The sequence below is a fragment of the Styela clava genome, chromosome 5 (genome assembly GCF_964204865.1).
Source record: "Styela clava chromosome 5, kaStyClav1.hap1.2, whole genome shotgun sequence".
NCBI lineage: Eukaryota > Metazoa > Chordata > Ascidiacea > Stolidobranchia > Styelidae > Styela > Styela clava.
This window is the reverse complement of record NC_135254.1, coordinates 13938769-13966095: the sequence shown is the minus strand read 5'-3', so window position 1 is coordinate 13966095 and position 27327 is coordinate 13938769. Positions and strand designations below refer to the sequence as shown.

Sequence of the window (27327 nt, the reverse complement as noted above, 5' to 3'; positions counted from 1 at the left end):
TTTCAGCAGATCAAGCGACATGCATGGCAGCCGAAATCATCAAAACCCAGACACGTGCCTGAATTATCTACATAATTTGTGATGTAACAATGTGCTCAAGTCGGTTAATTGCGTGAATGACATTTTATACTTCATGTGCGTCGCGTTTGCATTGTTGTCTCCAAATGAATATTTTAAAAGTTATCATATTAGAGCATACAATTCCTGATTTAGGCTGTACACTCTTCGTATACCCTTTATCGGTTGTATACCCTTCGTATACCTTTTATCAGTCGTATACCCTACGAATGGTCTGGTATACACTTAGGTATACAGTATACCCGGTTGAAGAGCACTGAGTTAGGGTATTGGATATCGTCAGAAAACATGCTGTTTTTTTTATTCAGGCTTAGTTTCACACCGTAGTCAGTAGTGTATATAAATCTTTGCTAATTACTAGTATATCGTAGCAGGTGACTAATATCGGATGGTAACTTCAAAAAAAATCTGTTCACTTATTAGCGAGTGTCAAGAAAAGCTACGTTATCACTGTTTTTGCTTCTGCTTCTTTGTTTCATTATTTTTCTGTATTTTAATTTCAGCAAATTCTAAAAATAAGAAGAAAAAAACACACAAAACAAACATGGTCTAACTGCATAGACAATGGCAACATAGGGCCATCAAGTTTTCGAATGACGCAATAATTGACCAATCAGCATTTTTGGGCGTGTAAACTAGGACGGCTGTATCTACTGTCTTCCAAAACTGATTTTTTTCGAATGAAATATACTATCGATATTTATATTGTTCATACTAGAATAAAAATTTCAGGCCACTGGTTTGGTCGATTTGACGGCGTTAGAACGCAATATGATTGTGAGTGAAGTTGCGGCGTTAGATGTAATGCCAATTCATTTGAAATATTTTTTATGAATATTGGGAGCATTTTCCACGCGGATATAATCCACTCTGCCCGCAGAAAAGGCCAAATTCAAGCCTAAGTAAGATCCAAGGTAACGTTTGCATATATGATACACGATTTAGTCACATGGTGGCTCGAGTCTCGAAATTTATTTAATGGCAATATATATATCATGATCGTCGAAGAGATCTGAATCAGGAACAGACCATATCACCCGAAGAGTGCGCAGGGCTGATGCCAACTGTGCATAAAAGATGTAACGCCTTTGACGTTAGTAACGTTACGAGCTTTATCGTATTTTGCCCTTCTTTGTTCACACCAGCACTGGGTCAGGAACATGTTTTTTGCCCAAAGCCACTGGACTATCCGCCGGAGGTGAATTGTCTTTTATCTAGTAAAAAAATGAACAAATTGATACAAACAAGAAAACACTTGGGCGTTAAAAGATATTGCGATTTTTCGAAAAATATTGAGAAAGATGTTGAGGAAAAACGAATAGCGTAGCATGAATAGAATTTGATTGATTGGATGTGAGACTTGGTGTAATTAAAGTCAATGCTCAGATCAGCATACTTATACGAAAAGCAATTGACAAATTTAATAGCAAGCAAGTCATTCTTTCAGGTGGTACCCACAAAAAGAGAAAAACTGAACAATATATTTAACGTAATTCAAGAGTCCTGCTGAGAGTTAGTCTCGCGTAACCTCCACTGATAAATATATTTAATGTTGCTGTCTCGTCGGAGTTTTACAAAGCCTCTATTAATATTCTTAACAAAAGACTATTGAATGTAAAAACATACAAGAAAAATGATAGGGATTGATACAATGTGAAAGTAATTCATCAAGAATATAAGCAACGAGTGTTTCAATATGATATCAGGTAATTATAGATAGGTGCTTGGATAAATATAAGTTTGGGAAACACTGATTATTCTTCAAATTGAAGCTTTCAACAACGTTTTATGGAATATAAATAATAATAAGCTTAGTGAAACCCAGTGACACAAAATAAAATGCAAATTTTCGAAAATGATAGTAACAGATTAGATAATACTTAAATAATACTTAAATTTGAACTGTTCACGTAAGACGTTGGAATTGGGACAAAAAAATACATTTTAGTTACCCTTTTAAACCAATTCATGTGTGGTAGTCCAGATGGTTTTGTTCTTGGTGGATTTGTTGGTAATCTTCCCACTGGTGGTCGACTGGGGAGACTCGGTGGCCTTGTATCATTATCTCGTGTTGATTGTGTCTGTATAGAAAAATAATTTGTTCATTCAAAATACAGGATTCAAGTTATGAATGACTCATATAGTTTTAAAACGAGATAAAATGGAGTTTTGAACTGGTGTCTACTATAAAATATTATTACCCGCTGTTTGCCGCATCCGAATTTATTATACGAGATCATAAATCACGAACATCGTGGGTAAACTTATACGTTCAGTTGTTACAACTCAATGATGTGTGGCTTTATAGTTAAATGAAAACTTCCGATGAACTTGAGTTTTTTTTAAGTAGACCAGATTATAAAGCACTTGATAAGTGAGAGCAAGTATTCGCTTTCGAATCATTGCCATTTTGACTCAGAGTCCTTCATAAAAATGATATTTGATTATTATTGGCGGTCACACGTTTCTCATCAAAGTTTTGGACTGCACTCACCCCACTTAACTTTGAATGTCAACTGACCACTGAGACCCATTAGTTTGTGTATATTTTTCATGTTAACATTGAATTGATTTTACATTAAAAACTTTCATACCTGCATATGTGACTTGTGTTTTTTGCTTTTACTCTGTCGCAATAGTGATGCTTCATCGTCATCAGAAGGCTCACGTGCGGAAGTTGAAAGTTCAATTGTGTTTGCCGCTAATGTTGATTCAGACTCGGCGCTTCTCTGGGATTTTTGGGAAGTTTTTCTTTTTAGCGACAAAGCTTCAGGTTTTTTAGAGCTATCTATACTACTTGGTGTTCTTAACACCTCTGGAATGAATCCTCCTCGCTTTTTGTATCTGGGCGGAGGTGACCGTTGAAGTGACGTCGGAATAAATGGTTTGGAAGCCATACTTCCGGTTTTGTCACTATAACTTCCGGGGTTAGAAATATCTCTTTTGTTACGCTGAGAAGGTATTCGCTTCATACTCATCATAGCAGATTCTCCCAAAAGTATATCAGATTCGCCATCTCTGACTGAATCTGTTAAATTATCGTTATTCATTGAAGAATTTTCGTCGTGGTTACTGTTTGGATTCTGGTTATCCATTACTGTTTGTTTTAAAAGTGCTGTATCATATTGAGTAATATTTTCGTTTTCGCTCAGTTTTTCGGGTGAAGTTTTAACCCCCTGTCCAGCACCACCATTTTCACTTTTGTTGGCTTTCTTCGAAGGATTACGTAGCAAGAAAGATCGTCTTCCTCTTTGTGAAAGACTAGAATTTCGGCTAAATGGAGATTTAGAAGAGGCGCGACGAACAATCGCACTAACTCGATCTGGAGTTTTTGGATTTAACTGAATGTTAACTTCCGTTAATTTCCAATCATTCCTTTTATAGTAAATATACGATATTATAATAATCCACCCGTACATCTAAAAAAACAAAAACAGCCTTCGAAAATCGACCAAAATGAGAATCAGCAATGGGTTATTCATGTAAAGGCAACTTCAACTTAGAATTTTTATACCAAATATTCTTACCAAACTTAATCCACGAAACCAAACTTCAATTAAAGATAAAACTCCAAATGAAGTAACCTGGAATAAAAATGAGCAGAAATAAGCAAAGTCTGAAATTAACAAGAGATCATCGAACTAAGAATTTTCCCATTTTCCAAGATAATATAAAAAATGAATTGCCTATAAAAAAATAACGACAAGCACGTCGTGTGCTGGTGATAAGCTCGTTTCTGATCCTCTAAATCCTCCAATACCGCTTAAATTTACATACTCAGAAGTGAAGGAAATTGCTTAAAGAATACAGTTGAGAATGGGTGTAAATTAAAGTGATAGATGATACTAAAATATTATTTAATATCCCGATTACAATATTGGAACAAGTCATTACGTGAATTGAATAATAAACTTTTGTAACGTAGTAAAATGCTCCGCATAGCACCATGAAATAAACTGCAGTTATCACAGTGTTTATTACAACTAACTGGTCAGAAAATATCATTTTTGATACATTGTTAAGTTTATCATAGAAAGACTATGTTTTCTTAAGCAAAATACCTCTGGTGTTAGAAAAAGTGCAGCATAGCAGGATCCCTTTATAATAATATCGGTTAAGAAACATCCTGGAATGATTACAAGTGTTGGATAAAGAAAGAAAACGTTGTTCTGAAAATAAATAATGTTTGTTCAGTCCTTTGATCATCCTCCAATTAAAGCCCCAATATGACTAGTGGTATAGTTTTAAATTAGCATGAAAATTAAAAATTAAATTAAAATAAAACTTTTGAGCTTTGCTACCATTGGATTTTCATGTAACAAACCAGTCTGGGGCCGATGTGGTGATCCGACTAAATGCTATGGTTGCAACTCATGGCAAGGGAAAAATTTTCAACCTTTTTGGTCGAGTTTAGACTAATACATAAAACTTTCAGAAAATCATGGCCCGTTTTTGAAGTTTTTGCCCATGCACTCACCGTGGCAGTTTGTGCACGGGGAAAAGCGATCGAAACACGCTTTTGCACTGTTGATTACTCTGCATTGTTTCGAAATTTGAATGCCGCAGGGGCTCATTATGTGTGAGATGATTGCTGAACTTCTAGACGTCGGCATGTTGATGGATATGGAACCCGACACTGACTAGTAACCAGGCGAGAGGCTGTGGTTTTAACATGAGAGTAACCCGCCCTATCTACTTTCCTCTCCCCCGGAATTGATATGAAATACCCATCATATTATATAAGTTTGTGTAACTCCTATTAAACTGATTATTTAAACCTAACTTCTAAGTCCAATAAACTTACCGCCCACAACCCAATAAGAATAACAATGCCATTTGCTACTTGAAGAGATAAGAGACCAAATTCAATATAAACGCCGATGATTTTTTCAGCTGAAAAATAAAATTAATATGCATGATTTGCTGTTTTCGAAGGGACAAAAAGTTGATAGGATAGAACTTTGGCAAAATAAGTAAGATATGATTAATATATGGCTGTGGGTTCAAAGCCAAACTTGACTTTTGATGAGTAAAAATATCATCTCCATTTTCAAATAAGATTACAAAATTTTGATTGTGATTTTGTGTTTCAACTTCAGGGATCAAGTTTTCAGAATTTTAGACTCATAGTTTTGGGTTACTATCCATATATGACCAACATATTGTATTGGATTTTTTCCCTTTTTTTCAAAGTAATGGCTTAAAAATATGATGAACCATGAATATGTTAAGCTTGCAGATAAAACACGATTACAAATATTACGAATTGGAATCAGGCTTGAAACGTAAGCTTCGGAGTACACTAAATTAAAGTGTGCCTAATACCAAGGTCTTTGCCTTAAATAAAATTTCATTTATCTTGGCAACGGTTTGTTTACAGTTGTGACTCATGTATTCATCATCGTTTATACGTCAAACACATTATATCGAGATTGATATTTTTGCCCGATTCCCAAGAGAATGCTAATATCGTTTACCCGCTATTTATAACGCCTCAAATAACAGCACGCGCTTACTAATCATCACGTACCACACCATATTCAACATTGCATATTTTTCATTTGGAACGCGCTCAAAATAACGGCGTTACCGCCAAATTGTTCTTAATAATTCAACACCTCAATGTAATCAGACGAAGTAAGTCAAGTTCACCTCAGGGACTAGCCTTTGATCACGATAGTGAAATTCACTGAATTTAAACTTGCTAAAAAATGTAAACAAAATAAGCAAATCTTTCTTTTATTATAACATTATGGAATTTTGGTAACCTAGAGTTGGATCTGCACCCAATGTACCACTCAAGTGATCAGCACGTCAGGATTGAGTTGCAAGTGACGCAATCAATATATCAAGATCTCCGTTGGAAATTTTGAACCTTGTCTCGTCACACAGTGCAACTTTCAGAAATATTAAGTAGCACAGGCCGTAAATAGCCATTGCAAAAAAGTCTGTGTCTAGCGATTGTTGGATATAACACTGAAATAAAATGACGAATGATCTATTCGAAATTAAAATATTGAATTGGTACGACCCGGGGGTTAGTCAAAAGAACGAAAGATATATTCAGAAGGTTGTAGATTGGCATCTCTACTCGCCCTACTCGGACGGTCGCGACAACAAGATATATAATGTTAGATTTGACATACTTAGCACATCGGATGGATGAAGGATTCTCAGTAAGATTGTGGATAAGCAATATAATATAGGTGAATTCAAAAATTGAACTTTCAATAAACGATTTTCAACGTTATTTTTTACTTCAAATAGCATTTGATTTTCTGCAATTTTGAAAGACTGAAAAAGGCGCCGCTACCACCAGATTTGGAAATTATTTTCCCTAAATCTCTTTGATTTACGTTTTTTCTCATTCAATTCCTCCAACCCGACAGATATGAAACATACTTTACCTGTTTGCGGTAAAGTATAATCGATCGACTTTAAACCCCACGACGAAAGCAGTAGAATTCTTAGTGTGCATCCAAGCTGAAATGCAGATTGAGAAATTGTGTATTTATCTAAATTACAGTGTTTTCGACGTGGCATAAAAATTGTAAATTCTGCACAAAAAGCAGTCAGCCAAATTTGTGAAAAATTCCTTTTTTGTATAAAATATTGTTTGACGTTCATGTTGTTTGACGTTCATGTTGTTCCACACTGTGGGCATAACTTGTATATAAAAAAATTCTAAAATTTACAAAATAGGCCATGTTTTCATCGTGAATGACGAAACGAAAATTTGAATGATGCACTGTGGCAATTCAGCTACATTATGCAACAAAAAATAGTAAATTTAATTTCCATTTTTACGGAAATTGTAATTATCTTAATCACTCATGAAAAATACTTACGATAAAGAATCAATTAAACTTACAATTTGTTGCCATCCTGTACTCGTAACCCCGCCTGCTAATGATCTTCGAATACAAAATACTTTATATCGTGTAACAATGGGAATTTGTACAAGTCCGCAGCCAATAGTTTTCATATTATACTAATTTGCGCTACAGTAATAATCTGAAAAAAGTAAAATTGCATATTTTTCGTTCATACTTCATGTGCTGGAAGTTTAGGGAATCCAGATTGAACATTGTGTTAAGATGCCATAAGAGCATCATTTTTATGCATCACAGCGTTCATTTCTGAGGAAATGCGAGAAAATCTGTACCCGCTTATTGAGGAGGGAAAAAATAAAATGAAAAAAAATCTTGGCTGTACATTGTGACAAATCCGTATCAAGCGCGTATTCATTTTTGGCTAGTATTATGAATCACCAATGTTTCGACAGCAATGAGTAAAATATTCTCACTATATTACTGGTATTCTCCATGTTTTGATGCCATGATAAATATCAGTGTGATTTTTGTGCAGAGGTGCCTGGTCGGTTGACGCTGATATTTTGCTATGTTTACGTAACCGCACAAAGCTAAGGTGGATTGTTTAAATATTCAAGTTGAGATTCACCGAAAGGTTACACCTCGTTTATTGCATGCTAAATGCTATTTAACGCATACTATTTTTCGCGCATGAATACTTGCCCTGCCCCTTGGAGAGACGAATTATCGCCGGAAGTCCCGTTATAACATTTCCTAGCATCGTTTACTAGTAAAAGGAAATACTCGATGTAAAAATAGACGAAACTTGAACAGTATTAAGCTCCTTAACGCAACTTCAATATTTAAATTTCACATTCTAATATCATAAAATTGGTTGTGGGTTTCCAACATGGATTTGCGTTCGGCTCGCATTACTAGTTGGTATTTATTTAATTTCGCATTTTCTATAATCCAAAATATCATATTATAAATTTCTAAATTATATCTAAATATACAGCGTTTGCAGCCCCGACGTGGCCTTGTTTTTCACATGACTCAGATTCACAATAATTGTTCCAAATCATTATATCACGAGCTTCTATATCCCAACGAAGTATTTACTGCGAAGATAAACTGCGAATGTCTTCCAGTATGGCAGCTAGATCAATTAAAACGAAAAGCAGCGTTAGACCCTCTTTCGACTCATATGACTACCTATTCACGCTCTGTCGTAACCATCTACACATGACGCCAAATAGACTTTTTGCAGCTTGCGGTGGAAGCTCACATAATTCTTACTAAAACTAAATACCTACGCAATTATGGTTTGATTGTACACCACCCTCTATTGCAGTGTTTCCCAACCTTTTTTGGTCGCGGACTATTTTCACACCAGGGAAAATCTTTGCAGACTCAACGTGCGTTAACTGTAAAACTGAACTCTGTGTGAAGGAGCAATAAGCAATTTCTATCGAGTCTATGTTTTTTTTTGCTTCGAAACAAATCCTCCGAAAAGTTGTTACTGCGTATCCATTGAAATCTGATAGAACTCACCTAATGGTATTTCATATTCAAATTAATATATCCGCTCGGAAAATTTTGAAATGTTACATTTTTGTTATTTGTATTGGTGATTCGAATTTTGCCAAATGGCCCACTGAAAAGATGTGAAATTCATGCGATATTGGCGCACAATAAGATCATTTAAAAATGTAGCAATGATGTTACAGGAAACAAATAGATAGAAAACCCAAATATAACACTCAATTTTAACGGAAGCGAAAAGTACGTGTAAACTCGTGTGTTTTTGTCAGAAATCTGCGAGTCCGTTGTGCAATCCAATCGTTTGATTCAGCGCGATTGACGTGCTGTGTCCAATTCACATGTTACCAGGTATTCTAATAGTTTGCTGTTCGAATATTTTGCTCAGCCCTCAGTAATCGGTAACTATTGACTCGATTAATATTATGTGAATAAACTCGCCTTTTATGTTTTATGTAAATACTAACGTAAATCGTAACTTGGTTGGTTCTTTAAGTCTGGTAAAAACGTTTTCGCCCCGCAATGAATTTCGCGATACTGAAAAGGTTAGTGACCTACATCAAATATACTACTACATAACTTTCCAATTTGGTCGTTGACTCATTCGAACGCTCTGCGGACTCATTTGAGACCGCGGACTCGGGTTTGGAAACACTGCTCTATTGTAATGCATACGCTTGCAATTTCTGAAAATATAGCAAAATGAGGTATTCTGAAAATCCCTATAAAAGGTCTGTTGGTGGAGCGTGTCGCGCAGACGGCGATCCGTGCGCAGTATTCATATGCTACAATGGCATTCTGTGAAATTCTAAGGTAACAAATAAACACCTATGCCAAGTATTGGATGCATACGCGACCTTTTAACAATGTACGTATCGTCATTGTTAAGCGATTTCCTGAACGATATTCTAGCTTTTTGCTACTACTGCGCAAACTGACAAAGAAAAACGCCTGTAGCCAGGTACGTGGTAAACCTCTACAAGTACGCCATAACTCGAGTAAAATAGCAAAAGCGTGTTATTATGATTCTTGAGAATCCAATCTTTTAAAAATTTGAATATGCTCCAATCTAGTCCTTCATATCACTATTGTTTACGTGGGCTCATATACACACTAAACAAAAACAGACGCTGCGTTAGAGATACAAATAACCTAATGTATACAAAACAATACACGAATGACATATTCTCGCTACCCATAAAACGTTGAATTAATCAATTCCAATATCCATCTCGACCTGCTGTGCAATAAGCTGATTTATTTATTCCCTTCAATAACATAACAGGGTGGATTTTAATTTTAATCGCACGGATACTGGCCATTAGCTCAATGAGGGTTGCCAGCCTTTGACTGAAGTCAGTGAATTAAACTCGCAAGGCACTTGCCCTCAGGATATGTTGCTTTTCCTAAAGGTAAAGACTCCGTCTGGTCTTTAATTAGCACTTATTCTTTATAACATAGTTGGAATATAGTTGTCTTATGGAATGTTATATATATGGCGCACACTTACTAGTGTCTTGAACGCGTAATCACAGCTATCAATATTTTGCAATTGATCTAACTAAATCACGAGTTGCGTGACGTCTAGTAAAATGTATGCAAAATGTTCAGTCACAATTGTAAAATTTGTGAAAACAGTCAATTTGTTCATAAAGCGGCGGCATCTGGTAATCGGTTAGAGAAAGCGTCGCTATTTGTAATGCCCTTGTTGCCCTTTGAGAGAGACATGTATCCTGCCTCATCCACCGACTACTAGTCTCATTCCCCAAGAAGAATTGCATAGCGTTGCCTTTAAAAAGGCTCTTTACAGTAGACCACTCAGTGGTAGGAAACTACTACATACTATGAAATATAATTTATCTCAAAAAAGTAGTAGGATTTGTCTAACACTGCTCGAACACAAGACATACCTCATACCTCACATACCTTGCTATATAATTAATGTCATAGTATTCCCTGCCAATATTTTACATATCTCATTCTCAAGCGCGGCATAGACGGAATTTATTAGCAATAAAAATTATAAACAAATTTAATGATTTATCGATGAGTCTATACTATAGAACTGACTTAAAATATGTCTAAACATGAAACTAGTTTTAACATTAATTAACCCGTAGTTTTGCGATTGATCCGAGTTGCTAAATTTTTCATATTCCATGAAAGTTCATCACGACAAACTTCTCGAGTCAAGCGTGCTGAACACTACCTGTACATAATAAATCGTTTTGGTCTGATTTATATGATAAATACTGTTTTGAACAATTACTCAATTCTAGAATACAATATTTGATTAGTCATAGTCAAGACTGTGGTGCGTATAAGACTAAAGCGACAATAATAATGTATTTGTTTGGCTCGTAGTGTAACGAAACTAATTCGGACCATGTGTGATAATTGAGTATTAAAAGTAACTTTATCCATGCTACACATGGACAACATTTGGTATATATATGCCCGCTAGAGATGTTCAAAGAAATTTGAAAAAGAGTTGATATAATCAATTGAACTAAGTACTAATTATTTGAAAATCCAAATGAAAAAGATGTAAAATTATTAAATATCAACTATTCGATAATAGACATTTCCACTAGTAACAAAATACACCATAATCGATTCCGTCTCGATATATTTCTAACTGCATGACTCACGTCAACTTTCCGATAAATGACAATGCGGTTATTTAAAAAAGCCTACACATTTATAACTGTGTATCGTTAACACGGTATCGCCAGCACTTTCGTCGGTGTGTCTAATTTATTATCACCATGATATAGAACAGTAGTCACAAGCCGTTGTTGGTAATTAACAGTTTTCATTTGAGTTGATCATTTACAAATTATATTCCCATTTCTAGACATAGAATAAAAATGTTTGGATATAGGCTGGACTCGCACCCCACAAGCATGATTCAACGATGTACGATGTTTTTTTTGTTTTCGGAAAAATACAATCAATTCTCAGATATTACGAAATATAGAAATCATTTTGAAATTATTAACTTGAACTCAAGTTCAACCTGTACAAATGATAAAGATGTAAAAGGATGCCACGGCATACCTGCTTGTTCCTGGCACGTATAACCCACAACACACCTTCTTTATGATCTGAATGGTACACTTCAGAACAACAATTAAAAAGTTTGCTGAGTAAATGTTGTCTGTTATACTTGAACATCATCAAACACTAGCACGTAATGACCGAAAATGCCTCTGAATATTATAAAACAACGCTTTCAATTTTATCTTTTTTACGATGTAACAGAGCAAAAACCTAACAATCATACGCTTTGAAAACTTTGACTTAACACTGTTACTTGGAATAATTCCAAAACAAAAAATAAAATCTCTTCATGACTTTCATGACGATATCACCATCTGCCATTTTAAATAACTTCAGTACGAACATGTATACTACTCTGTGCTTGGTCTGCTTTTATATCAGCCGATTAACGTTTCATTAGATGCGTTTGCCACAAATAAGATGCTTTAACATAAGGGCGGGTCTTAAAACGTAACTGTTTCAAAGGAAGACTGCTAATTTTGGCCTTTCCTCCTGTATAATATTTGATTAACCGTTAGAACACTGGCGTCGTGAATATAATAAAGAAATAAGTCGATGTAAACAGACTGATATTTCCAATATAGGATATTAGAAAACGTCATTTGAAATGTTACTTACGGAAAACTGTTGAAAAACGTTACCTATATACCTGAATTTTTGAGTTATCCTACTCTTTACTTTGATCAAATTATATTTTAATGGATTTTTCGAGGAATTAATTTCAGCATAATTCAGGGGTAATGATTAACATGAGAAAGCTTTCTGTGGATTAGATTTTGAACAAGATTTTTTTTCTTACGATATGAAATTAATGTAATCTACATTTTTTTTATAGTAGTGCGTAATATATTAGGTTCTAAATCAAGCTACGTTAACCATTAACGTTGTCATACAACTTTTCTTCGGGATAGGTTTGTCCATCAGACAGCGTGATAAACAATCTACGTGTAATAGAGAGTGATTCTCAATTGATTATGGTTTGTATATCATGTTTATGAAAGTGCTAATGGGTATCGGGAAAGTGGTATCCATTTTGGAACTTGAACAATATGCAAAACATTCTACAATGTCTGAGATTCGGTTAGTAGGCCTATAGTACAAGATTCGATATTCAATCGTTTTAATTCTACAAATTTTCTCAACTATTCATCTGAAATTCAAGGCTTTCAAATTAATCATATTCGCAACGAATTTCGAGAATATTCATATTTAGGGGGTAATGGTAAAAAAACCATTTTAAAATAAGTCATTATGATTACATAGTACGATAAAGCTTCCAAATATCGATACTCGAATGCATAATTTAAGTCACAATATCTAGACATAGATAAATATTAAAAATTCATATTAAATAAACCATTCATCTTGCAAGATATATTCAGGTTAGCCGATCAAATAGCTTACGATTCTCATTCTACCATTTGTCCTCGAACACGTGATACCGATTTCCTCTGTCGAACTGTCCAAAACTATATATCTGTCAAAATGGGGTTTACTACATTTCAAAATGTCTGACTTTCATCTCGCTCGTTACATTGACTGTCAATTCTGCACTGTTGTCTTAGTCTGAAATGGTATCAGGTGTCTAAAAGCTTTCTTACCTCAACTTCTGTGACTGCACGCTTGGTTGGCCCTCGTGAACACAAGTCCTGTGAGGCGTGAACACCACAATACACCGAGTCAACATCGGGTATATAAATTATTGCTAGCAGGCAAATTTTATCTGAAAATACACGTTGGTGGTAACATCGAAAATCACAATGATGATGGCTATTGAGGTTCAAAGCAAACTTTTTCAAGTTCTTCGGCAAACATTCGAACCAACACATGAACCGTGAAGCTAGAATGACTCTTTATATTCCATACTAAAGTTCTATATTATGCAATGAAATAGATAGCCTAATTGTTTAAAGTTGTAATGTCTAACGTGTTATACTAATGTATATTACGTACAGTGTGCGTGGGTAAGATTTTAATGATTGAGTATATCAATTCAAAGGAAAACTCCAATGATTTATGAATAAAATTCCCGTATAAGGAATTTACCTACAGCTTCAAGTAACAATAACACTCTTACCCACTGTCGAAAAACTACTGCGTTTAATTTGATCAGATAACATATTTCCCTCGTAAGGGTGTCATTATTCAGATTGAATAAATCACCAACGGCCTTTAAATATAAATTACTTCCTATGGCGAACGAGTGACATTAGGGCATTCTCCTCGAAAAATACCACAGAGGATATTATATGTTCATAATATTAGGCGACACGAATCCCTTTACCCTGGCTTTTGTTCTCTCTAAATATAAGACCGATCGAAGAATCTGTGTGAAATAATGAGCTCTGTATATAATGGAATAATCAATAAGGTAGTGCTAATCCGAACAATTGGGTTTTAGGAAAGCCAGAAATAACCGACAAACAGGCGTACGACATCAATATTTCACGAGTTCTACGTTAAAACAGCCAACGCGCCGTCGCAAAAGAAGAAGATTAAACTGCTGATTGTCAAAAATTGTCGTCGTAGAAAGATCCCTCCAGCGACAAGTTTTGAGTTCTCCTGAGCGATAATCTTATTTGCGGATGCTTCAAAAATCGACGGATCTGTTTATCAAATTTAGAACAGAACAGTCATGAGATCTGGCCATGTAAAGCAGCATGGCCTATTTTACGCAATTATTATATCTTGTTAGCAACATCATGCATTTTCTCGGCAAATAATTGCGTTTCATCATATCGAGATATTTTTGACCAACAATCGCCGAACTCTTAGTATCTGTGTTCATACCTAACATCATCTATTAGGAATGAGCTGTCATTCCTATACGACTATACGTTCTCTGTTCAAAATCTTCACCAAGTATATGCATACTTATAGATACCGGTATCTACTATTTATCGATAATTTTTTTTAATAATTTTCATCCACCAAACCACCATAAATAACCCAAATATTTTGATAAATTTTAAATTTATAAAACGTGTTATTGATTAAATAATAATGGTTTGATACCGCAATGGCCCACCGGAACTAATTTTCCGGCGGCATATCAACGACTGCTCATAACCCAGGGTGTCATGGATTAAGTGGTTTTTTCGTCCCAAAAGGATGCCTATATGGAGTTTTAATCCGACATGTAACACCAATAGTGATACCGAATGAAATCCCTGCGCATATTCTGACTTCAATAATTTTTAGTGTTACGAACTAGATTCATGCAAAATATGCAATATTCTTGCAATATATATATAATATACAAACACGGTATTAAATAGTGTCAAACGGAAATAAGATCGGTATTTTTTAGAGGATACCATTGGTAAAATGGCCTAAAATGTCAATATCCATTTATATTCCTCCTCTTCGTATATTTTCCTATTTTAGAATCGTTCTCAACCATTTTATAGATTTGTATAATCGTACATTTTGACATAGTTATGAGGCGCCACACGAATTAAAATGGTCTGGACCGTTATTAATGTAGTTTAAGAGCTACAAAACACGGCATTTACCACAATTGCGTAGTAAAATTTCTCGGTTTTGAAGATGAATGTATAATAAAATATCACTGGGAGGGGATGGGTTAATGAAAAGGTATTTTTTTTTTCAACAAGCTACGATAAATAATTAACCCGAAAAATCATGTATATTTTACATCAATTTTATATCAGTGTCATTGTTCCGTTTTGAACACGTGATCGAGAGATGTTCAAGTTGATTCTAGTGCTGTTCAGGTGTTCTTCATCATCAACAAGAATATTTTTTACGTTTATGCGCCTTTACGTTTCAGCGTAGAAAAGATGCGAATTATACAAAAATCGGAAGTTAAATAGTAAATAAATATAATTATCAATGAAAACCAATGAAACAAATTTTATTACGCACAAATATTAGAAATAAAAGAAGAGTAAACAGATGTCCGTTCACTGGCCCACAAGGTTTATTTATGCTTTTCACTAGAAATAGAGTACATTTTTGAATTACCTTAAAATTTTGTTGGTCATTTCACCGTTTGTGAAATTGTGATAGTGACACTTCAAGCGACTCACTTCACTTGAAGATGAGTGCATCCTTCCACACGACATGTTTTATGAGAAGTGGTCTCGAGCAGATGTCTTTTCATATTTACAAAAGTTGATCCTAAGCATGACAGAAAGTTACGATTTAGAAATGACAAATCGAGGTGGACATGACGAACAGGACGTGTTTTCATCTTGTTCTTCCGTGAGAGATAGAGACCAAGTTATCGAAGAAGCAATCGAAACGCTATCGGCAATCGGCAGAAACGATTCAACTTTAAATAACAACTTCTGGACAGGTATTTTTGAACATTCCAAATCAGAAAATTGCTTTTAACCAGGTACACTATAGTCTGCAAGCTGGGGTTTCGGTGCAGTCTCTACGTTTCATGTTCGCACCCAAGATATACAACTCATTCCAACCAAAAATACCTGTATTATACTATAAACTTTTATTTCGATTTTAAATATGTGAAAAAATTTCTTGCCCATAGAATCGGAGAACGAAGAGTTCGAACTACACCAACAGTCTACAATCATGGTTGATGGCGATGGCACGGCAGAATGTTTAATGTCACACAAAATGCAAGATACCGACGTTTTGCAATCCCGCGTAATCGGTGAAAAGTTGGGAAAATCTAAATTTGAATCGAACAACAATACAAATTTTGATGAAAGTTTCAAACAGAATCAGACGACCAGTGTTAACTCGACGAGAACAAAATCGCGTCAACATCAGGTTGCAAAAAAAATGATGAATCGTGTTTCAACGCCCGTAAGTCGTAAGAGTGTTCGATCTAATCAAAATACTTCCGAGGATAATGTTGCTGCCACCGGTATAGAATTAAAATTGAGAGCCGTTAAGAAAGCTTGGCCCAAATTGCCAAACGGTTTTCCAATGAAACCGAGAGATGTTTCAGCAACTTCAACGCCAAAGACATATTCCCGATCAAACACACCTAAACAGGATGTGAGATTGCTAAGAACACCCGAAGATCAACACGGATCGCTGCATGGAAATGAGGTAATTAAAACTTGCGTTGAAGCACCTCGAGTTAAAACAGTATGTGTAACTTTCCATATCGTCACGCTAATAACCGAATTGCTTAAGTCATTTTTGGCGATTTTGAGTATGTAATGCTGCGCACCTGTCTGTTAACTCAGATTTTATTTTAAGAATTCCGAAACCCATATAAATGGAGATTTAGTATGACATGCATATTTGTGCAATTGTTTCGTCATAATGAATTATCATTGTTACCGCAGGACTATTGTGACGTCACAAAGGCAAAATGACATCGGCGAAGTATTTTCGAGCTTTTGCATCTCGGATTCTAGCTTAGCGCGTATTAATTTGAATTTATACTACAGTATAGGAAGGCGTGCACTTGTGATATTCACTGCCCGAGTCCAATTCATCTTGGTTGGCTTTTACATTGGGTGCATTGCTGTTTTATTCTTTATATTTAATCTTAGTCATATTTCGGTGGATGTGCAGAACGTGTTATATTGATGAAATATATATTTTCAAACATAAAGAATAATGTAATTGAAACTGACTAGCTGTTTTGGGGATTATACATTGTAGATACTGAGAATTACATTCGTTTTTGGAATGTTTAGTTTTCAGGACTGGTGCATATAGTAAAGTTGCAAAATTGCGTATGTCCCCAAGTCATAGACACATTTCTGCCTAAGTCACAGTGCTCCATTATGACGTCACTTAACTGCGTCATACAAATTAACTTAAATCCGGCTACGATCAAAAAATTGAACCATGGCAAATTATTGACTCTCAATGGCATAACAATATCATTAGGAAGTTTTTTACGTTTTTCTCTAAACTGCTAAAAATGACTTACGCAATTCGGTTATTAGCGTGACGATATGTATTATATATATTAATATAACACAATAACTTATCAAACCCTTGAACAAAAGAAATTTTATCGTACAAAATTTAAAATTCGAATTTTGTCAAAATAGATAAATGCAGTAAGTAGATGATGACATCTGCCGGGCCCACGACATTATTTACGTCAAGCATTCATAATTTTTCACACTCAAAAAACAAAACGCTTCACAAGTTAAATGAAAGATAAATAAAATGTTTCTGCAAAATTACTCATTCGGAGTACTCAATGAAGCGGCCTTAAAAGTGAATATATTGGTAAGAAGTTGAGAGCACTCATACGAGTTGTTCGGCCTTTTCAAAACCATCTTCGGCAAAACTCTTAGATTACTTGACCCGTACATTCTAATACATACTATTTATACATATCTAGAAGTATGTATAACATACACTTAGTAATGGATACTTTGAAATACCTTTCCTATATCATATTTTGTATAATCAACTGTTTGGTTTTCATTACATCCATAACTCGATATTGACAGGTGAGTCCAAAGTCTTCGAGAGGAAAGTCTAAACTTGATGGAGTTAGTACAGAAGATCTTCATTGCAATTCAACAAGTAAAGCTTCCAATAAAACTACGGATATTTTGATAAATACTGGTATACAAATTTTGATGAATTTACATATATATTTATTCATGTAATACGGACTAACGTTTTCATTTCCAGATTGCCAAATTTCCTATTTCAAACAGATTTGAAATGCAGAAATGTAGGAGGAAATTTAGACACATTGAACTTAAAGCGTATCAACAGTTTTAGTGTACAAAAAAATGTCCTTTTATCAATATTTGATCAAAAATATGTAACACAAAACAATAAAATTGGATAATTGAAAAAATGCATTTGTATGCTCATTACATCACTGCGAAGGTATATAGACTTATCAAATAGTTGCTGCCATTGGCAAGTTCATGGTTAATTTTCTTTTTACCCAAACAGTGTAAAATAATTTACGTTTTAGAAAAAAATTGAGGCAATTTGCTTGTTTCGTACACAAGCCACAAGATTCTTGGAAAGTTCATAATTGAAAATAGATTCGCAAAGTGGATTGGAAAACATTCTACATGAAATATTATTCAAAATTTGTTTTATGTTTTTCAAGTCTCTGGAAGAGATGAAACAGTCCCTCTATCTTTTGAAGGATCATATTCCTGTCGAGTTCTACGAAAAGAAAAAAATGTTGGTGCAAAAATTCATAGGTATAAAATTTTATTTTGACGTTTGACAATTTAAAAATTTGATTTCATATGATTCGATAATGTTATGCATTTCCAATTTCTACTCCATTTTGATTTGCGCAACTGTTGTCGCTCTAATTACGAAAAGCATATCTAGTCCTCTAATTGTAATGTTCTTTTAAATTGAGGTCCTCGCTTTAAAATATAATATGATATAACCACACCACAGCATTGACATTTTAGCAGTCCTGAAGGGTTTAATGTACCTTTACTTAAAGTGATTTTTAGAAAATACTATTGACTCAATTAAATTACACTCACAGTGAACGCAAAAGAAGGGAAATGGAACTTGGAGTACCGAAAATGGTAGCTCTCGTTGGTAAAAACAATATCAGAGGAATATCCAGAGAATCAACAGCTAGTCGAATAACTTCAAAAATTCGATCTCGTAAAAATTCTGTAGTTGACTTTTTCCAAAGAAGGTTGAGCGTAGATAAATTAGGATCAAGGCAAATGAAGCGTCTGGAATCTTTATCCCGTGAGATATTTAATTACATTAACATTAAAGTAAACAGGAGAAGCATGAAAATATGCTGTATGAAAATTTTTATATCAACCGAGGTGTTAAAATGTCTGAGAATAAAACGAAATAGCCAAGACACGAAACAAACTTTATTGTTCTTATAGTATGGATAGATAGTGTTATCAAACAGGCATGCTAACAGAAACTTCTAATTGTATTATTACTTATCATCGGTAAAACAACAGTTATCACCAATGTCTATTTCATGTCCTGTCTATAAGTAAAATCATTTTGAAATATTGAAACAAACTATTTCCTCGCAAGTTCTATTATAATTATTTACGATTTTTTTATTTTGTTATTTTTAGAGAAAAATAAACGAGAAATCCACAATTTAGCGCCATCAACGCGCAAGAAAATAGAACTACATATACCGGTATTCGATGAAACCTCGGAAGAGGAAAGCGACGAAAATAAAATAAATTTTGATCTTTTGAAAAATACTAACGTAAATGACAAAAATACAGATGAGTCAAAGGGGAAACAGGTACAGACTTTCTTTGTTATATAAGAAACTACAATTCAAATAATGAAACTACGATGACAAATAATCCCCAATAGAGCAATCTCTGCAGTATGACAAAGTCGGCATTGAATCCTAAAATTATTGTTCCCGACGCTGACGCTCAACTGGAACAATAGTTTACGATATGGTAATTAGATTAAACAATGCTATATTAAGATGTGACCTGGTAAGTACTAATATTAATATAGTTTGAGATTATGTTTGTTAATACAAAAATAGTACAACTGGGTGTACTGTAGTTTTTAGGAAAACTAAATAAGTTATGGGGTTTGTAAAACATATTTAAAGATATTGATTTTTGTCGATAGCAAAATTGATTGGACTTATTTCCGCGCTCATTTTAAAGGACCCGTAATCGAAAGAATAATTTCAGCTTAATTTTGAGATATGTTCCTCATATTTACATGTATACTAGTTCACAGATCATTGTGAGTAAAGTAAAAGTTATCAGCACTCTCAAATTAAAGTTGAAAGGTTTTTTTTGAGCTTTATTATTTATATCGACATGTTTCAATCAATTTAGCCACCAAGTATCAGCACTCTCAAACTAAAGTTAAATAAGTTTTTTTAGCTTTATCATTTATATCGACATGTTTTCAATTAATGCAGGCAACAGAAAAAGTGGCTGCCCTACTTGGCGATGTACATATCGCATCGAAAGATGAATCGTCCATTGCATCGGACACAACGTACAACATTCTACAATGTGGTACAATCAACAGAAGAATTGAAGAACTAAAAAGACTCAAGAAAAGTAAACGTAAAACTCGAGTGAGTGCTTTGACATCTTATAATTTTTTTCATTAATATATATACATATATGGGTCAAGTAGAGAACTAAGTAAAATGTTCTTCGTGAAATCACATTCCAGAGCATTGTAGCTATCAAATCGAAGCAAAATTATAAACCCAACAAGCGAAAAAAATAAACCTGCCGGCATTTCTGTTTGCCATATCACAGGCATTGGAAACGGTTACGCTACATATAAACATAGAATCGTCAGAAGAAGAGGATATAGCTGCAGAGAAAACGTACAAGAAATCTGTCCCAGGGATTAATAAATATTCGAAAAAGGTACCTGCGACAATGGTAGTTTCCAGAGATAAGGTCGCAAGTCTGAAAAAGGTAACTTACGATTTATATTATTCACAGAATGCTACTTTCTGTAAAGTTGTAATAAAAAGTGGCACACCATAGTATACCAATGCTATTCATTTGGGACATGGGTGTCGCTGCTCGATTACCAGTTTTAGCTCTTTCTTGCTCTAATGAATATATCTTATGGTACAATGTTATCTAGAATTGAAGCCTGGATTTAACATTCCTCCTTCAGATTTCACGAACAACTAGTCCTGGACTTGATAAGTACAGCAGCAGTCAATGTGATTTCGTGACCGCGGACACCCATTCGTCTCGACTTGAGACTGTTAAATCTGATGGTCCAGACAAACAAATTCACAGCAATAAAGTTTTAACTTCCGCTCGATGCAAAAACTTGAAAAAGTTCGAGACGAAACATTCCAGACCAAACACAAGAAGCGATGGTTTGATACAGTGGACTGACGAATGCGGTAACGTGTGCCAAGTTCAAAGTGATGATGGGAAATACGGTGACATAGTTTTAAAATCTCGACCCTTTTCCGAAAAAAGCACTTTGTCATCGCTAGGTAAGATAAACCAGTGCGAATTTACAGATACAAGCGATGCTCTTAATCCCGGTAAAGATCCACTGAGTCCACAATGTGTCCGAAAGAAAAAAGACGCTTCAGCACAAGTTTGGGCTGCACTTGCACAGACACCTGAAGCTGAATGCGCAACTGTATTAAATTCCGATCAAAGGCAACATCTCGCGAAACCTGAAGGTTGCATAATATATGTGAATGAATATGGAATTAGCAAACGTTTTCCGCTTTCGTTTCCACGTTTTGTATCTCCAATCAGTCTGCAATAACAGACTTTGAAAAAACTACACATCTTGATCCCCGGAAGACTGGTATGGAAACAATTCAAGCAATGTTCGAGGAAATTATGAAACTTTTTGAAGAATAGATCTTATTACCGGTATATAATCTATATCATTTATCCATGATTTAAAGTTGTTGCACATTTCAAATAAACATCGATTCATTTGCTGTGATCATGCCGAGCAACTGGGTAAGTTCGTAAAACCAGAGTGATTCAATTTTGAAACCCGTGTGCGATCCGAGAAGTTGTATTTTCTGACATTCAGAAGTCACATTTTTTCCCCTGTTTTATCAATCCATTTTCGCGTTCCTTTAGCAAAATCTATGACGAGCAGATGGAGTATTATATATATATATACAACAATTTTTATCTTACACAGCTAAATATCACTGAATTTGGCAATGCGCTTAACTTTTTAATTGAGTTTCAAAGACTGGAAAATCGGTATTTACACGAGTTAAGCTATTTTACGAAAACGTGATTTGTACATTTAACAAGAGAGCAATGATCAAATATACCGTCATGTAGGCTACACGGAGGTCGAGTGTCAAAGCAGTACTTCCATGATTCAAAATAAATCAGTAAAATTTAGGTGAAGTATCGAGCTACGTGAGCCTAAAAAATAAGTAAAAGTTTTACAGCGAATTTTCTTTTGAAATCTATTGTTTCAGGAATCCAGACGAAAAGCGTGCCCAAAAAGCAATAAACTATTATTTTACTCCGTAGACCAATTGCCATTTATAATATTTTTAACTCATCTTCTTCATGTAAAGCAAAGCAAATATTGTGACACATCACATGCCCCCGTTTCCCAGTCGCAAGTGTTGACCACAGCCAGGCTGGTGCCAGCAGTCTGAATCAGTATTCTGGAATCGAGTACAGGTATCACAGTTTGAAGAGCTCTTGATAATGTGTGTAGACCGACCTCCAGCCCAGCTGCCGGAGAAAGAGAACGAGGGATATATTTTCTCTCGCACGTGTAATGGGTGAAAGTCTCGCACGTGTAAGTCCAGACCCGGTCAAAGCCGCCTAAATCAAAGGTCTGATAAATAGCATACAGAGAAATACAAAATTATATTAACACAATACATTACAAACACGGACATTATGGTCCGTGACACAGGTAAACACTGTGTTTCAATTCACAATCTTATGTATAGATCGATGATTGAAGTTTTGAATATGTCCCTAACATTATACCGGCTAAAATAGATCAACGTCTTTTCCTCTCCTGTGATAATATCTTATAATCAGAATTTTGTTCCATGCGGTCTTTATCTGCCATTTGCTGGTGTAAGCTTATAAGTAGTTCTACTTAGTTTGCCATTAAGCGACATTAGTGATAGAGTTTAACGTAATTTATAAAAGATGACAATATTACAAAACAATTTTACACTGTTATCTTAAATAATTAATCAAGTAATTTGCAACGCGCCACTAGGAATTACTACGTCTACCACTAGGAGGCGATGAACATCCACGGGTAACCTAGCAACCATACAAAAAGCAGGCCATAGCACTTTGTTGCTTGGTGTTCGCTTAGTTGTGTGGTCGTTCACCTGTTCCTGCGTTCACTAAATTTTGATTCAATATGTATAAGTTAGATCTTCCGTTGGATCTGAAAGAGGCGGCTGCTATAGAAAGTAGGAGAAAACGAGAATTAGAGAGGCAAAATCGTATATTCAATTCCAAAACCCGAACAATTGGCGTAGATATTGAAGCTTTGAACACTCAAATAACATCAAGAAATATCCGGGAAGATACAGAAAAGGCTAGAGATGATGCTTTCATGAATGATATGGTACGGAATGATAAGGTTGTAATGATGTTACAAAAAAGGCAGGAAGGGGATATCAGACGACTGAATCAAGCCTTGAATGGATTTCGCCTGCAATACCAACGCCCTGAAACAAGAAAAGAGTTTGATCTATATGACCCAGATGGCAAAAAGAAGGACAAGCCTGCAAGAGTTTCTGATGATGATCCACGATGTGGTGTTTCAGGCATGCAAAAATTTGAGGGTGAAGACTTGAATTCGAAAGCAAGAAAAAAGTTACAAAATGAACAGTTACGAGAATGGTCTGTTGCGCAAAAACATGAGCGCGAAGAAGCACAAAAACAGCAAAAGTATGCAGATAAGCTTTATGATATGAAACGAGTTGAACTCGATCAAAGAGCAATTGAACTTGATGATGCCGAAAAAGAATGTCGTAGACAAATTGAAAAAGCAAGAAAAGAGTTCAACCAAGCTCAATCCAATGAACGTAAAGAAAAGGAAAATCTTAACAAAAGACAAGAACAAGATGATAACTTTACTGAAATTTCCAATCATGTTTTTGGTGATATTTTGACTGAAAATCCTGCTGTTGCATCAAGTTCTTTTGGATCACATAGAGTAATACCAGACCGATGGAAGGGAATGACTCCAAAACAGGTTGAAGAAATACGTAGAATACAAGAACAACAGAGACAAGAAAGACGAAGACTTCGAGAAGAAGAATGGCAACGAGACATGGAATGGGATAGGCAAAGAGTTGCAATGGCGAGAGCTGCTACAATTTTGGAACGACAAGAAAACAATCTTCAGAAAGGATTAAGACAAGAACAAGATTTAGCAAATATCAGACTCGCAGCTGAACAATCAGCTCACAAAAACTTCCTTGACACTGAAGTATACGTCAACCCACCAACTGCACAATATTTTGCCCAATTCAACACTTCAAGTCGTTAAGGTTATTTTTTTAAAGTGGTTTTATTTATCTTAGTATTTACTATTTGCTCCATTAATGTAGCAATTGCAAGCATGTTGGAATATTTGTTACAACATATTGATGTACTGTGCACTACATTCATATTCTTGTAGACATATGATGACTGAGGTCAATTGAAAATACAACCATTGACTCCATTGTTCAGATTTATTTATTCAAATCACTAATGCATTTTAACGGGCATGTTAGTGTTAAATTTTTTAATTGAGTATGGTATTTTTCAAATTATTTGGAATTTATTTTATTCAAGTGAATTAAATTTAGTTGTTTGTGGGCGATAATTGTAGTTTGTTGTCTGTGTATTGAATTGTATTTCCTTGTTTCATGAGAAACTCAACTTTTGGGCATTTTGTAATAAATTCAAAACAAAATGTAGATTGTGGAAATCACACCAGTGTTCATTACATCTCCTAGTTTTCACACTCTGTTAATTAAGTGTGAAGCATTTTAAAATGCTACTGCATTAATGCTTAACACAGCATTGTCTTTTATGGAATAACTTTAGGTCAACTTCAGGCATATTTGAAACATTCAGATGAAATTGCTTAACATTAGTTAACACTAATCTGTCATTAATATCCTTCAGTATTTGTCACTGTAGGGAAGAATTGGGTGGTTGTATGTTTATGCAACTCAATATTGTATGTCAACCAGGATGATGCCAACGAATTACCTTTGGCAAGAATAAAAAATGAATAGAAACTATTGTGAATAACTATTATGAATAGAAACTATTGAAAAAAAATAAATAATAGTAGCCTTAAAAAAAGTCTGCATTTACTAAATTTTACTTGTTAATCTGAATCAGTGTTGTAAGTGTGTCTGCTTGAAGGCCTTTCGAGGTCTCTCGCGACTCCTGTTACCATATTGCAGTGAGTTAGTCTTTTTTATGACATTTTCCATGATGTCTTTATGTTGTGTTGACAAATAAATGATGATTGATTGATGTGCAATCCCATGAATTATGAAAAGATAACTAAAACAACATCTATCAGTCTAGCTAGTACGTTGTGGACATTCGAGAAATTAGAATGTGGATAATAAAGAAGCAATCTATATTGAATTTTGCAATATATCACATACAAATTTTAATTTATGGAAGGTGAGTTTAATTCTCAAGATAACTCTAGTTCAGTACTTGCAAATCATTTTGTTATCAATCTGACATCCCTATACAAAATACTCTTTTCCTGTTACATATAAAATCGTTTGGAACGATTTTGGGTAATAAAAAGGATGCAAGCGTTCAAAACGGATATCTCAGCTGATGTGAAATAATATCTCTCAACTGTAAGCCAAAAAATTCGTGACCCAATTAACCTATTTTTTAACCAAAAACAGGCTACGGCCTCTTTCTTTTCACAAAATTGACATTTCATAGTGCAACAAAAAGAATTACGCAAGAATTGTGAATTATTCTGTGATTATCATAAGTTTGGGGAACGAGTGCGCGTCACCACTACGCCGGCAGTATAGTAGCATATCAGCTTCAACAACAATTCAGCGAAACGACTGTACACAAGCTTCATGTCCAACAACAGTTTCGCGAACCAATTCAAAATGATGCGTCTTGTTAAAAGTCCAGGTCGGGTAATATTGTAAATTGGACACGTATTTCTGAAGATAGATAGAAGTTTATTCATCATCAAGTCATTAGCCAACAAATCAAAAAAAAAATAGTAACACTCAAGAAGTAAAAAAAAATAATCCACTAACAACGGAACTGGTAGGAGGTTGGAAGGATCATACAGTCACTAAATCAAAACAACTCTCCTGGCATAAATAAGGTTGACAGATTTTACAGATTACATTTTATATTATACGAATTATAAAACAACTTGTTGTAACTAATAATCATGCAACAAGAGTAATGTGACACATATGAGACAAAATTTAAAACAGTAGCGACAAAAAAAAGCTATTATTTTATATCACACAAAATAAAAACGTACAAGTTGAAAAGTTATGAATCAGTACTTATTCAGAAAAGACTCGACAATTTTTTTTAGGTTTGCGTTAATATCATTCAAAATTCTCACACTCTGCAACTTTATGGAATTTTGGGCACGCGAGGATGAAAATCGTGGTACAAATAATCCTCCATTTCGAGATGAACGAGTACCATATGTATGTGCATCTTTTGTTGGGACAAAATATTGTTGAATTACGCGAGGGCCAGTGCCATTTACCGCTTGATACATGAGCCTTCTCATTTCATAAAAATATAGATCTTTTATTCTAAGAATACCAAGGATTTTGTAGTAACTACTCAGATTAGCCCAGCGTGACAGTATTGAAATCAAACTTGAATGTACAAGGGAAGGGAATAGGGTTAACGGTCTAAATTAATTGTAATCGTCTACTGTCTAAAATTGATTAATCATTTCAGAAAGTTCGGTTTCGAAAAATTTAAAATCAATGATTTGTTGACTGCGGATACCTATTTCAAGATTTTTGATAATCAAAAATGGCTCTGATTAAAATAACTGCATTTTCAATGGTATATCTGTTCCTTCATGTTTAAATAATATTGAGTTCACCTTGTTACTCACGAAGAATCTTTACTGATGGACCTTTCCCCGACCTTTGACCTTTATTGTTTTGATTTTGGTCGCTCAGACAAACATTGCAAATATTCAGGTTTGCGTAATGCGATAGAGTGGTACGTTGCTCGCTTTAAAGGCCTTCGAATGGCATTTCACTGGTGATGGCGGTATTTTCGTGCTTCTGAAGTTATAACATATTGTCAAGTAATCTATTATTAACGTTATTCCGCCTTCACATTGGCGTTACCGTACCTGACTTAGTTCCAAAAGCCTATTTAACATACAAAAATGGAATTACTCAGAGATGACTTTTCTATGACTT

General features: G+C 34.8%; 3 protein-coding genes across 4 annotated transcripts; 2 read left to right on the top strand and 1 right to left on the bottom strand.

Annotated features, from left to right (window-relative positions):
- Window positions 1-368: 368 nt before the first annotated feature.
- Window positions 369-7093, bottom strand: LOC120344691 (uncharacterized). The gene is made up of 8 exons (XM_039413993.2): window positions 6950-7093; window positions 6486-6561; window positions 4883-4971; window positions 4140-4247; window positions 3606-3662; window positions 2673-3497; window positions 2031-2159; window positions 369-1292 (listed from the first exon to the last, which is right to left on the bottom strand). The coding sequence occupies exons 1-8, from the start codon at window positions 7061-7063 to the stop codon at window positions 1215-1217; spliced, it is 1476 nt and encodes a 491-aa protein (XP_039269927.1). The 5' UTR covers window positions 7064-7093; the 3' UTR covers window positions 369-1214.
- Window positions 7094-15589: 8496 nt separating this feature from the next.
- Window positions 15590-21848, top strand: LOC120344850 (uncharacterized). Of its 2 annotated transcripts, none has more exons than XM_078112947.1 (9): window positions 15590-15816; window positions 16012-16541; window positions 17915-18032; window positions 18538-18634; window positions 18937-19151; window positions 19505-19644; window positions 20332-20493; window positions 20684-20848; window positions 21057-21848. In XM_078112947.1, the coding sequence occupies exons 1-9, from the start codon at window positions 15645-15647 to the stop codon at window positions 21672-21674; spliced, it is 2217 nt and encodes a 738-aa protein (XP_077969073.1). In that variant the 5' UTR covers window positions 15590-15644; the 3' UTR covers window positions 21675-21848. The 2 variants fall into 2 exon arrangements, with proteins under 2 accessions (XP_077969073.1, XP_039270099.2); XM_039414165.2 differs by having other exon boundaries at window positions 19505-19683.
- Window positions 21849-23188: 1340 nt separating this feature from the next.
- On the top strand, window positions 23189-25412 carry LOC120344307 (RIB43A-like with coiled-coils protein 2). The gene has a single exon (XM_039413449.2). It carries the CDS (start codon window positions 23280-23282, stop codon window positions 24417-24419), a length of 1140 nt encoding a protein of 379 aa, XP_039269383.1. The 5' UTR covers window positions 23189-23279; the 3' UTR covers window positions 24420-25412.
- The last annotated feature ends 1915 nt before the right edge of the window (window positions 25413-27327 follow it).

Excerpts from the sequence above, each read along its gene's own strand:
- LOC120344691 (XM_039413993.2), bottom strand. The coding sequence starts at position 7,063 with ATGAAAACTATTGGCTGCGGACTTGTACAAATTCCCATTGTTACACGA. Across the intron at positions 6,562-6,949 it reads GTACAGGATGGCAACAAATT|CTTGGATGCACACTAAGAAT; the intron begins GTAAGTTTAATT and ends TCTGCATTTCAG. Across the intron at positions 2,160-2,672 it reads AACACAAGTCACATATGCAG|ACACAATCAACACGAGATAA; the intron begins GTATGAAAGTTT and ends TTTTCTATACAG.
- LOC120344850 (XM_039414165.2), top strand. The coding sequence starts at position 15,645 with ATGACAGAAAGTTACGATTTAGAAATGACAAATCGAGGTGGACATGAC. Across the intron at positions 16,542-17,914 it reads GATCGCTGCATGGAAATGAG|GTGAGTCCAAAGTCTTCGAG; the intron begins GTAATTAAAACT and ends CGATATTGACAG. Across the intron at positions 20,849-21,056 it reads AGGTCGCAAGTCTGAAAAAG|ATTTCACGAACAACTAGTCC; the intron begins GTAACTTACGAT and ends TTCCTCCTTCAG.
- LOC120344307 (XM_039413449.2), top strand. The coding sequence starts at position 23,280 with ATGTATAAGTTAGATCTTCCGTTGGATCTGAAAGAGGCGGCTGCTATA.